The sequence below is a fragment of the Mytilus trossulus genome, chromosome 2 (genome assembly GCF_036588685.1).
Source record: "Mytilus trossulus isolate FHL-02 chromosome 2, PNRI_Mtr1.1.1.hap1, whole genome shotgun sequence".
Taxonomy (NCBI): Eukaryota; Metazoa; Mollusca; class Bivalvia; order Mytilida; family Mytilidae; genus Mytilus; species Mytilus trossulus.
In genome coordinates, this window is record NC_086374.1 from 62707044 (window position 1) to 62719310 (window position 12267).

The 12267-nt window shown below is 32.5% G+C and overlaps 1 protein-coding gene across 1 annotated transcript; it reads right to left on the bottom strand.

The window, feature by feature from the left end:
• Positions 1 to 979: 979 nt before the first annotated feature.
• On the bottom strand, positions 980 to 9401 carry LOC134705308 (uncharacterized). Its single transcript, XM_063564052.1, has 2 exons — positions 9393 to 9401; positions 980 to 2174 (listed from the first exon to the last, which is right to left on the bottom strand). The coding sequence occupies exon 2, from the start codon at positions 2168 to 2170 to the stop codon at positions 1478 to 1480; it is 693 nt and encodes a 230-aa protein (XP_063420122.1). The 5' UTR covers positions 2171 to 2174; positions 9393 to 9401; the 3' UTR covers positions 980 to 1477.
• Between the last annotated feature and the right edge of the window lie 2866 nt (positions 9402 to 12267).

Consider the following 12267-nt stretch of genomic DNA (forward strand, 5'->3'; position numbering starts at 1 on the left):
TATCTTATAACAATGGGATGTTTAACGACCTCGACCACCAATTATTGTCTCGCATATTCGGTTATTTAGTTTATTTTCATGACTTACATTGTACGTTAATGATTTGGTTAACTATATGTTGAGTTTTCATTGCAGTAAAACTATTCTGAGTCAAAAACATATATATCATATTTCAAAGCACCACTCGTTTTTTTTATTCATGTATCTAAACAATATTTAGGATACTTGAGATCAAATTATTTACTAAAACTTATACAAAGGAACAAAGAAAGGTATGAAAATTTAAATGGTTAACTTACAGTGATTGTTATTATCTAATATACAATGAAATATTATGTGAAATCTTATCTTTAATGATGGACAGGATAAAACTTTTATAATGCCATACAAGGATAAATTCTGCACAAAGTCTTAAAAAGTGCAAATGTAACAAAGACTTATAGCGGGAAAAAATATTTTTTTGAAGTATACCTTTCCAAATGTCTATATCTTTTTTCAAAACAATTATTAATTTCATAAAAATTCTACCGCTGTCTCAATTTTATATTCATCTCACAAAACATTTTAATTTGGTAGTTTCTACACTGCGGTTAAATATAAGGATTTAATTGATTAGTGTAAAGATTGTTGCCAATCTTTAATTTAAAAACAATATCTTTGGTTTCTGGATATTAAATAATGACTAAACAACTTTTAAAAGTATAAGAGATTATTATTATCAATAATAATAAATACAGGTAAATGAAATACAATAGATTAAAATGTTTGAATGAGTTTTTTGTGTATGCAAAATTACCTCTTTGAATCTTTGAAGATCTGTTTAAATTCGTTTCGTTATAAGAAAGATCCGGTTTTTATAGACCTAAGCACGCCTTATCCTTGCGTGTAATAATATAGTCCGTTGCCGGTCAAGGTTAAATGTGTTAATAAAAGTTATCGAGAATGTAAATATAGAATTATACTGAAGAAATGGACAATTTCATCCGACTTTACGCCAAATTACGAATATAAAGCAGGTAAAATGCAGTTACTAATGAAATGTAGTATTAATAACAACTGGAAAACAATTGATGTTTCCCGAATGCCACATGTTGGCGGAATTTCGTAACGCAAAATATGAAACTGTCAATTTTGCCGGGAACAATATTTTCGGCTAAACAAAACTATGAAACTATAATTAACGTTCATAACACTGCCCTCCGTCAAATTAAATTTCGTCTCGAAATTACAAAAAATATTAAAAGTGATATTTTCTCAAATTAAAATTAAGCGATTTTTACAAGCACCTGCCGTGGAGCTTATGAATACATGTATACAAGTAAATTGCAAATTTTATATATGCATATAAATATTTCCGGTCATGTCTCGATTGATTGGATATCAGGATATCACGACACGTATTATTGGTTATGTTAACAATTATATCGATGAAAATAAACACAATTTATATACAAATAAATGTCAAGTATGAAGAAAATTAAAAATGTTCACATTTTCTTTTTGGTACCACAACCACACTTCGTATCCTTTTGTTAGGTTCCTGGTAACTCCTCTTTCTATCCTTTCTTCTTTCCTCCTTCTCGCTCGTATGGTTTTCTTTATTTTTCTGGTTTTGTACATGTAGTTCTGCTTTAGTTTGGTTAAGTTCAGATTTTAAATTCTTTTTGGTTTCTTCCATCTTATTTAAATAATTTTCAAATTGATTTCTTTCTTTGACTAAAGTGTCTGTTAGATTTAAGATCTCTTCTTTAAGAGTAAAAATAGTTTTATCTTCTTCTGTACATGTCATTTCAACAATCACCACTTCCTCTGAATATTCAGGTACAGCTGGTTCAATATTCTCTTCTAAAGGTATGTTACTGGGTTGAACAGAAGTATATTCTATTGGTATGAGTTGACCATTGGGACTTATGTCCAGCTCAAATTTCTTATCGGACTCTATACAATAAGCTTTATCGGATAAAATTGTATGACAGGAATTAACAGCACAAATATGCTTAGGGAAAGAGCTTAAATGTTTCTCCCATTTAAATTTGTTGATGGCTCTAAATTTACATAAAACACAAAAATATGGTACATCATTCTCTGGTAAATGTCTTTTTAAAAAATGATCCACAGCATTTTTCCTTTTTCCTTTAAATTTACAAAGGGAACACTGTAGGAAAACCATTTTACTGAAAATACATAAAATTAACAAAATTTTTATAAATCTTAAGCTATATTTCTATTATCATATCAACTTATAGTACATGTACATGTACAAGCTGATTAGTATTTTATGAAACTCTTGTCAATCAGAAGTACAGGACTTAAGTCTGTCAAAATGAACTATTTCAATTTTATTCTTATAAGATATTTCATATACCACAGGACTTAAAACTTTTGTAACCTTATATGGACCAACCCAAGGTGACTTAAATTTTTTGTAAATGTTTTTATCAAATTTATAGACAAGGGACCCAACTTTATATTGACTGTGGAAAATCCTAGTATCGTGATCACGCTTCTGTCGTTCTGCATATGATTTCAAGTGATTGCGTGCAATACTGTAAACTTCCATCATCTTAGCTCGTAATCTGGTGATATACTGATCCTCGTTGTCGTAATCTTTTTTCTTTGGAAAAGGAAATAAAATGGAACTGGAAATGTTGATTTCCCTTCCCAGCATCATGAAATTAGGTGTGTCTCCAGTTGCAGGATGTGGACTACTTCTATAGGCTGATAAAAGAAGATTTATATACAAATCCCAATTATTAGCATTAGAATTTATGAAACTTTTTATCATTCCAGCTAATGTTCTATTAAATCTTTCTATCATTCCATTTGATGATGGATGATAGGCTGTGGTCCTAGTCTTGGAGATTTCTAGTAGTTTACATACTTCTGCAAATAACTGGCTCTCAAAATTCCTTCCCTGGTCAGTATGGATCTCCAGTGGTGCTCCAAATCTGGCTATAAATTCCTGAACCAATTTCTCTGCTATAATGTCAGCATTTTGATGAGAAATTGGGTAGACTTCCATCCATCTAGTAAAATAGTCGCCTATGACTAAAAGATATCTATTCTTGTTTTTGGTAATAGGCAAAGGTCCCATGATATCAATTGCTATGCGATCCATTGGATTACCTACTCTGTAATCCACCAGAGGTGCAGTTGGCTTTCTTGAAGAATTTTTCAATCTGTTACAAATCTGGCACATTTTAATGTGAGATGTTACATCTTTTCCAATTCCATACCAGGTGAAATTTTGCCTCATCTTGTCTTTTGTCTTTGCAACTCCTAGATGTCCAGAAAATGGTGTATCATGACAATTTATCATGATTTCCTTTTGAAGAATGGCTGGAACTATTAGCTGTAAATTGTATTTGCCATCTTTGTCTAAAATCCATTTTTGGAATATTACACCCTCTACAAGTACTACATTCTGCCAATTCAACCAGTAACGCCGTACAGCAGGGTTCAAACTTGCCGCCTTATCTCTATCTGGTATAGAACCACTACTCATCCATTGGTGAAGAATTTTTAGATTTTCGTCCTCTTTTTGAAATACAGACATCTCCTGATTAGTATACTTGGCTAACCACGTTCTGTTTGTACCTGGATTTTTGTAATGTTGTTGTCTGGTTGTGACCCTTATTTTACTCTCTGTGTCTTTACGATGATCTATCTTGCTGCTTAATTCTTTAATGTTGTCAATTTCCAACTTAAATTTCTGCCAGTCCTCCATTAGGCCTTTGCAACATTTGCAGTCTTCCTTATATTCGTCTCTCTTCTGGTGTTCACATAGCTGATCATTGTAGTCTAACCTTGACAGTGCATCAGCGTTGCTATGTTTGATACCAGGGCGGACAGCAATATCAAAATCATACTGTGCCAAGGACTCGATCCACCTTGCTAATTGACCTTGAGGGTCCTTAAATGAATACAACCATTTTAGTGCAGCATGATCAGTTCTAATGGTAAACTTGTTGCCTAACAAATAATGTTTGAAATGGTGTATGAAAGTCACCATTGCCAAAAGCTCCCTTCTTGTCACACTATATCTCTGTTGGGTTTGGTCTAACTTTTTAGAGGCATAAGCTATGACTTTTTCTTTTCCATCTTGTATCTGCTGGAGGACACCACCTATACCAATGTTTGAAGCATCTGTGTCCAAAATGAATTTTCCATCCGGCTTAGGATATGCAAGTATAGGGGCTGTGCATAGTGCTGTCCGAAGTAGGTCAAAACTCTTTTGTACTGCATCTGTCCATTCAAAAATTGTATCTTTCCTAGTCAAATGACTCAATGGGGCTGCAATATTACTGAATCCTCTGATAAATTGTCTATAATAATTACAGAGTCCCAGAAATTGTTGTATTTCTTTGGTGTTGCTAGGTGTTTTCCAATTTTGAACTCTTTCTATTATCTGTGGGTTAGGTTTCTCTCCATGCTTACCAACTATATGCCCTAAATACAAAATTTCATCCTTAATCAAATCACATTTGGATGGTTTTAACTTTAGTCCTGCTTTCTTCAATCTAGTCAGAACATCCCCTAGGTGTTGAAAATGTTCATCTATATCAGAACTAAAGATAATGATGTCGTCTAGATAAATCAATAAGGTTTGCCATTGTAATCCACGGAAAATGAGTTCCATGCACCGTTGGAATGTAGCTGGCGCATTACATAATCCAAATGGCATCTTGGTATACTCGAACAACCCATATTTGGTGATGAATGCTGTTTTTGGAATATCATTTTCTTCAACCTGCAGCTGCCAGTAACCACTCTGTAAATCGAAACAGGAGAATACGGAAGCTGAGTGAAGACAATCGATGCACATATCTATTCTCGGAATCGGGTAGGCGCATTTAATTGTTAGATCGTTCAAAAATCTGTAATCAAGACACCACCTAACAGTTTGATCTTTCTTCCGTACCAGGACAACATTTGATGCCCAAGGTGATGTGGAAGGTCTGATGACTCCGTTATCCAACTGGTCTTTTAAATTTTTCATCTCTTCACCTTCAAATCTAATGGGAGTACGTCGTAATGGCTGTCTTATTGGTGCTGCTCCAGCAGTATCAATTTTATGCTTTACAAGGGCACATGTACCTAATTCTGTTCTATTCGAAGCAAATGCGTCCTTATTTGTCAGCAATAGATCTCTTAATTTCTGACGATTAACTTCATCTGTAAGATTCTTTGAGCTCCTTTCATACAGATCCTGCAAAAAGTCTGGCATCATTTGAATATCGACCTTATTCATCTGGTTACCATCATTTTCTGCACCACTGATCTTCCGTATATCTGAGCTTTCAGTCCATGACTCTGGAATTTTAACTGCTTCCTTATTTCCTTGATCTGTCAAAAAATCTTGAAGAGTTACACTGTGGTTACTATGTATACTGCAACTATTGGTTGATGTACCACATCTATTAATCTTCTTTTCTTCAAGGTCAATGACTTCTGATATATCTTGAACAGGATGAAGCTCCCCTAGCAGATAAGTTTTTCTCAATTTGACTGGGTGTTCATCAAGGTTGATTAATCTAACAGGTACTTTACAACTGCGAGCATCGACTAATGTCCTTGCTACCATAATTTTTCTACTATCTTCAACAACTGGTTCAAGAATAGAATACCGGCTGGACAATCCTTCTGTGTCATAACCCTCTCCAGCAATAATTATCTCAGAATTGGCTGGTATGGTAATTGCTTCTTTTATCCTAACTCTGGCTATACCACCTATTTGTCTTGTGGTTTGGCATTCTATCCATTCACCATTTAATTGGAGTCCCCTCTTGCAGTTGATAGTTATGTCCTTTTCATCAATCAGGTCACATCCTAACAATACATTATCTCCAATTGGGGCTACATACATGGGCCATGTGAAAATCTCATTTCCTAGTTTCATCTCTATCTGTGCTATTCCCCTTGTTGTCATATGCTTCCCAGCCTCTGCAACCACTAAATTCCTTGTTGCCTTCTTCAGTTCTGGTCGCATGTCTTTTGGAATTTTAGAATACAGTTCCTCACTCAAAACTGTCACCTCCGCTCCAGTGTCAATAACTGCCTTGGTTTCAACCTTGTTAATGACCAAAGGAACAGTAATGGTAGCTGCCCTCACCCGATCAATGACGATATTTTTCTCTATTGCCTGACTCGGTTCAGCACTGCCAATTACATCACTAGGTGTACTCTTCTGTAATTCATCAAATCCCTCAAACAACAAATTCAAGCTCAGATCATGAGTCAATGCATCAAATTCATCTCCACATGGTCCATTCCTGGTAGTTATATCCTTAACTTCAATAATTTTATCAATGGCTGATACTTGGTCGACAGTCTCAGCCCTTATTAGTTTAAAGAATCATCTTGTGTCTCATTGCTGTTGGAAAAATCTCTGTTTTCTGTACTGCTTTTACTTTTCTTTGGTTTTTTACAGTCTTTGATGTAATGTCCTTCTTCATTGCAATTAAAACATCTTGTGGTTCTTGTTTTTGTTCTATTGTCTTTGTTATACGGCTGGTTTTGCCTATAACCTTGGTTAACATTTGGTTTGTTAAATTTTGTCATTTCCTTCTGAATTATCTCCCCTAATGACTGAGTGATCCCTCTTTCAAATTGTGTAAGCCTCTCCTCAGTTACATATCTTTTCCCACCAACTTTCCTTATTTCGATATCATCTTCATCAAAATTAACAGTTTCCTGCATAGTCAGCTGACGGATGTTTCTATCTTTATTTCCTCTTTTATATGTTTCATATAAAGTCACCTGATGGATAGCTTCAGTCATACTGGTAATTCTTTTTGTCAGTAACTCTACAGCAATGCTCTGGTCGGGTAATCCCCTTAGCATGTACTCTACACTCAATGTACTGTGAGTGGCTACGTCAATAGTTGGAAATGACCGTCTGACTAGCATTTCAACTCTGGAAGCATATTCATGGATGTTTTCTTTGCCCTGTTTCCTTAATGTATGCAATTCTTGTCTATATGTCTCTGGATAACCATGGTCACCAAATCTATTAGACATAGCTGCACATAGCCCAAAGAAAGATCTTTTGGTCTCTGGTGAGAGGTAGGAAGCATAAACCATTGCCTCATCTTTAAGTGCTGTTACTAATTCAATGGCTTTAGTATCAGTATCCCATCTGTTTATCTCTGCAATGAGCTCGAACTGCATAAAGTAGGCATTCCATGGATCTCTGCCGTTGTAAAATGGCACTCTGTTTCTTCTCCCATTGTCTATCTTGGAGTTTTCAATATTATGGTACTGTTGCTGTGGTCTGCCATATTGTTGCTGTGGTCTGCCATACTGTTGCCTAGGTAACCAGTTTGATACTGAGGAATTGTTTGGATACTGCTGGTAGTCTGGATGTTGCTGGATTTCAGGTATGATGGTACTCGTACAAGAATAGTTTGGACGATGCTGTATCTCAGGTATTGTCATATTAGCATAGGCATATGATGGTTGTTGCTGGGTGTCTGACAGTGTTGTATCCATGTATGTATGTGTAGAATGTTGCTGGGTGTCTGGCAATGTTGTGGTATTATGTGAGTAGGTTGGACGTTGCTGGGTCTCTGGCAATGTTATATTGTTGCAGGAGTTTGTTGAACGTTGCTGGGTCTCTGGCAATGTTGTATTGTTGCAGGAGTTTGCTGAACGTTGCTGGGTCTCTGCATAACTATTTGGACTTCTGATAACAGGGTCAGATTTACTCTCAGTGAAATGTTGAGCATTATTCTTCATCTGAAGGTTCTTAAAATTTCTTAATGCCTCTAACTCTTGTCTCATCTTTACCATTTCTTCACTCTCATATGATTTCTGAAGGTTTTCATTTCTTAATGCCTCTAATTCTTGTCTCATCTTTATTATTTCATCACTCTCACATGATTTTTCTCTTGTTATAGTCGCTATAGCACTATCACTCTTACTTTGAGTTGGGAAAAGAAATGGGTTTGTGCTTACTTCCCTTTGAATATTACTCGCAGTACTAATAAATGGCCTGGGGCTTGTATTTATTTCTCCCTGGTTTAAACTCATAGCCTGGTTTGAGGCTAAATAATTATGAGACGTGACATCCCCAAATGAGCAGGTATCAATATTTGTAGATGCAACAGACCAAGTGGGAATGGTTGGACTAGCTAATGTGGTTATTCCCCTACTAAATGAATTGGACCCCTGTGGTATACGAGATCTGTCTCTTAAATTATACATTTTACTTTTAATTGCTAAATGAAATCAAGAGTTTCAATTTTACTAATCAACTTGGATTAAACTTTATCCTTGTTGAAATAGAAAAACAATTTCCTATGTCTTACTTTTAAAACACCTCTTAAATTATGAATATATCCTTATTTTGTGAAATAGATTATATAAATAACAAATTTAAAATAGACTATAAATTTTTCAACTTTGACCTTTTCCAAATATTCTTATATTTACAACTTAGATTTATATTTATCCTTGTTGTAAAAGAAAACTTTTGAAATAGACTATTAAATATTAACTTTGAAATAGACTATAAATATAATTACTGGATGGTCTGGACCTATTTGAATTATTATGGTCTTAATATTCAACTTGGATTAGAATTTATCCTGGTTGAATATGGTATTTACTTTTACTATATTTAAACTTTCAACTTAGATTAAAATTTATCTTTGTTGAATTGTACCCCTGAACTATTTAATTTCAACTTGGATTTATATTTATCCTTGTTGATATATATTAAATTTTAAATTATGACCTTTTCAACTTGGATTAGAATTTATCCTTGTTGAAATAGATTCTGACTATCTATTATATTATATCCTTTTCAACTTGGATTAGTATTTATCCTTGTTGATATAGATTTTGACTAACTATTATTTTTTTTTTTTTATCTTTTTCAACTTGGATTATAATTTATCCTTGTTGATATAGATTTTAACTAACTATAAAATTATTACTTTTCAACTTGGATTAGTATTTATCCTTGTTGAATTTAAAATAACTTAAATATATACTATAATTTAATTATATTCACCAACTGTACTATCTATTTCTCAGCCTTCGTTGAAGTGTCTTTTTTTTATGTTTAGGTTTTTTTTTTTATGTGTAACCAAATATCATAAAATATGGACAGAAACAATGTATGTACTTAACAATTGCGTGCCTAATAAAATATTCACGTAGATTCTTAAAATTTTCTTAAGAAAGAAAACTAAATTCGCTGCCACCAGTGTAAAGATTGTTGCCAATCTTTAATTTAAAAACAATATCTTTGGTTTCTGGATATTAAATAATGACTAAACAACTTTTAAAAGTATAAGAGATTATTATTATCAATAATAATAAATACAGGTAAATGAAATACAATAGATTAAAATGTTTGAATGAGTTTTTTGTGTATGCAAAATTACCTCTTTGAATCTTTGAAGATCTGTTTAAATTCGTTTCGTTATAAGAAAGATCCGGTTTTTATAGACCTAAGCACGCCTTATCCTTGCGTGTAATAATATAGTCCGTTGCCGGTCAAGGTTAAATGTGTTTATAAAAGTTATCGAGAATGTAAACATAGAATTATACTGAAGGAATGGACAATTTCATCCGACTTTACGCCAAATTACGAATATAAAGCAGGTAAAATGCAGTTACTAATGAAATGTAGTATTAATAACAACTGGAAAACAATTGATGTTTCCCGAATGCCACATGTTGGCGGAATTTCGTAACGCAAAATATGAAACTGTCAATTTTGCCGGGAACAATATTTTCGGCTTAACAAAACTATGAAACTATAATTAACGTTCATAACAATTAGTATAGAAAGCTAGAATTTTCAAATCAAATCAAATTCAGATAATGACTTTAAAATTTGGTAAAACTAGATTGGAAAGTAAAATGTTTAGCTAAATTGCAGTAAAAAATCATTTATATATTCCAAACAATTCTCTTTTTGGTAGAACATATGCGCCTAATGTGAATGTTTATTTAAAAATATCAAATATTACAATTACATATGTGTTGCAACAATCCATGTACGATGTCTATGTGTAGTATTTATTAAAATGTGCTATTGTGCATAGTAACAATGAACCTGACAATAGTAAACTGAAAATATGAAATATTTATGTCAAAGAAAAAAATCATTATTTGTAAATGTTTTTGTCATGATATTTGTGTTTCCATCATAGCCTGCATTAATGTAAGAAAGCAAAATGATCATATTTCTGTTTAAAACATGTCAGCACCAAGTGAGGGTTGAATAAATAAATATATTTCTTAACTATAGTTTAATAAAATATTTTCTATTCATAAATATCTTAAATCCTTGCATGTCACAAAAAACGTAATTAATATTTTACAATAATCAATAATCATTTGATAAATAAATGTATTATTTAAAACCGCTTTAGTATGGTTTTAGAAACATCTGCTATCTATCTATAGCAATATGTTCATAAAATTGAAAGTTGGAATAAAAGATTTATTTAATAGAATATGTCTTTCAGTAAATACTTGATAAGAATTTTCGAAAACAAAATTTATTGACAAAAATATTTGTAGCCAACAATTGTTTATTGTAGGTTTTTAAAAAAAAAGTTCAACCGTAAAGTAGCTATATGGCGCAATTGTTTTAAAATTATATGTATTGTATTGGTCCGTTACCCTGTACGTCTTTGTTCTTTTACATTTTATTACACTCTGTTCACACATTTTTGTATTTGACAACACTATTGATTAGTTTGCAACACAACTTTGAGTAGATAGTTTGACATTTGAATGCAACTACCATAAGATTTGAGCCTATAATAAAATTAGTTGAGAACACAAATTATGACTTGTTTGGAAATTTGTCTCATTGGCACTATGACCACATCTTCTTATATCTATGATAACGCAAATCCATATTCTTATCCAAAATATCTGTGCGTATGCTTTCCATTTACTATTTCTTGCTCAAGAAAATCATATGAATTTATAAATATGTTATTTTCACTTACGAAATGAGAATTTAGCACGAAAAATCAAGGTGAAAATTTCCAAATGATAAATAGAATAGTCAAGTCTTAATGGCAAATCCAAAGGTAGATAAAATACGCTTCAATTTACAATTAAGATCCAACATTGTGTTTAATTGACTTGTGCAAGAATTTACACTTCCAGCAAAATCGCAAAAACAGGCAACATTTATGTTGGTGAAGTCTTGGATTCACGAAATGGGTTTCTTTTTGCTAAAGAAACAAATTGTCTAGCTATTAAAAGAGGGACGAAAGATACCAAAGGGACAGTCAAACTCATAAATATAAAACAAACTGACAACGCCATGGCTAAAAATGAAAAAAAACCCAAAACAGACAAACAATAGTACTCATGACATAACAAAGAAAATTAAATAATAAACAACACGAACCCCACCAAAAACTAGGGGTCATCTCAGATGCTCTACATCCTTGAATTTGTAAGCAATAAAATATCAAATAACTGGGATTTTCAAGATCAATATATATGTGGATATGTGTAGAGCTATATTAAAATCATAGCTGAGTCTGACAAGTTATAACAAGGTTTAATTCAGTCCTGAGTGATGTTTCTATGAGATAAGAAAAAGAGATCATTTCTTGAAACCAGTACGTCTAAAAAAATAACTATGAATATTGTATTTCTCTCCAAAAGAGGCTTGATTTGTACATTGGATTGTCAAAGTTTGGTAAACGTAATACGCCAAACGCACGTTTTTCTTTTCTTCATAAAACTCAACAGTGATACTCAGAACAAAATAGTTATAAAGCCAAACAAGTACAAAGTTTAAGAGCATTGAGGACCGAAATACAAATCATTCCTAACATTTTTACGTAAAAGGGAATCTATGCCTGAGATAAGAAACCCTTAGTATTTTTAATAATCCACTTTGAAAAACACATATTAAATACATTTGTATATTTTTTTATTTTTTTCAAATTATCCATTTTTATCAACAAGTTATTGAAAAGAAAATAACACTCTTTATGCAAGGTAAAATGACAAAAAAAAAACAGTGAAAAATTCTAAACTGAAAGTCCCTTATCAAATGGCCAAATTAAAAATGCAAACACATGGATAACAACTGTCATATTCCTAATATAGTGCATGCTGGTTTTATAGAAAGTTAAAAAAAAACCAAATCCATTATATATTGACATTAACGGTGTTTGACCTAAAGTAATATAGACAAAATAGGTAAAAAATGTCAAAAATAGGGGTATTGTAGTCAACGTAGTTTTTTGCGTTAATTTTTTAATCACTATAAAAACC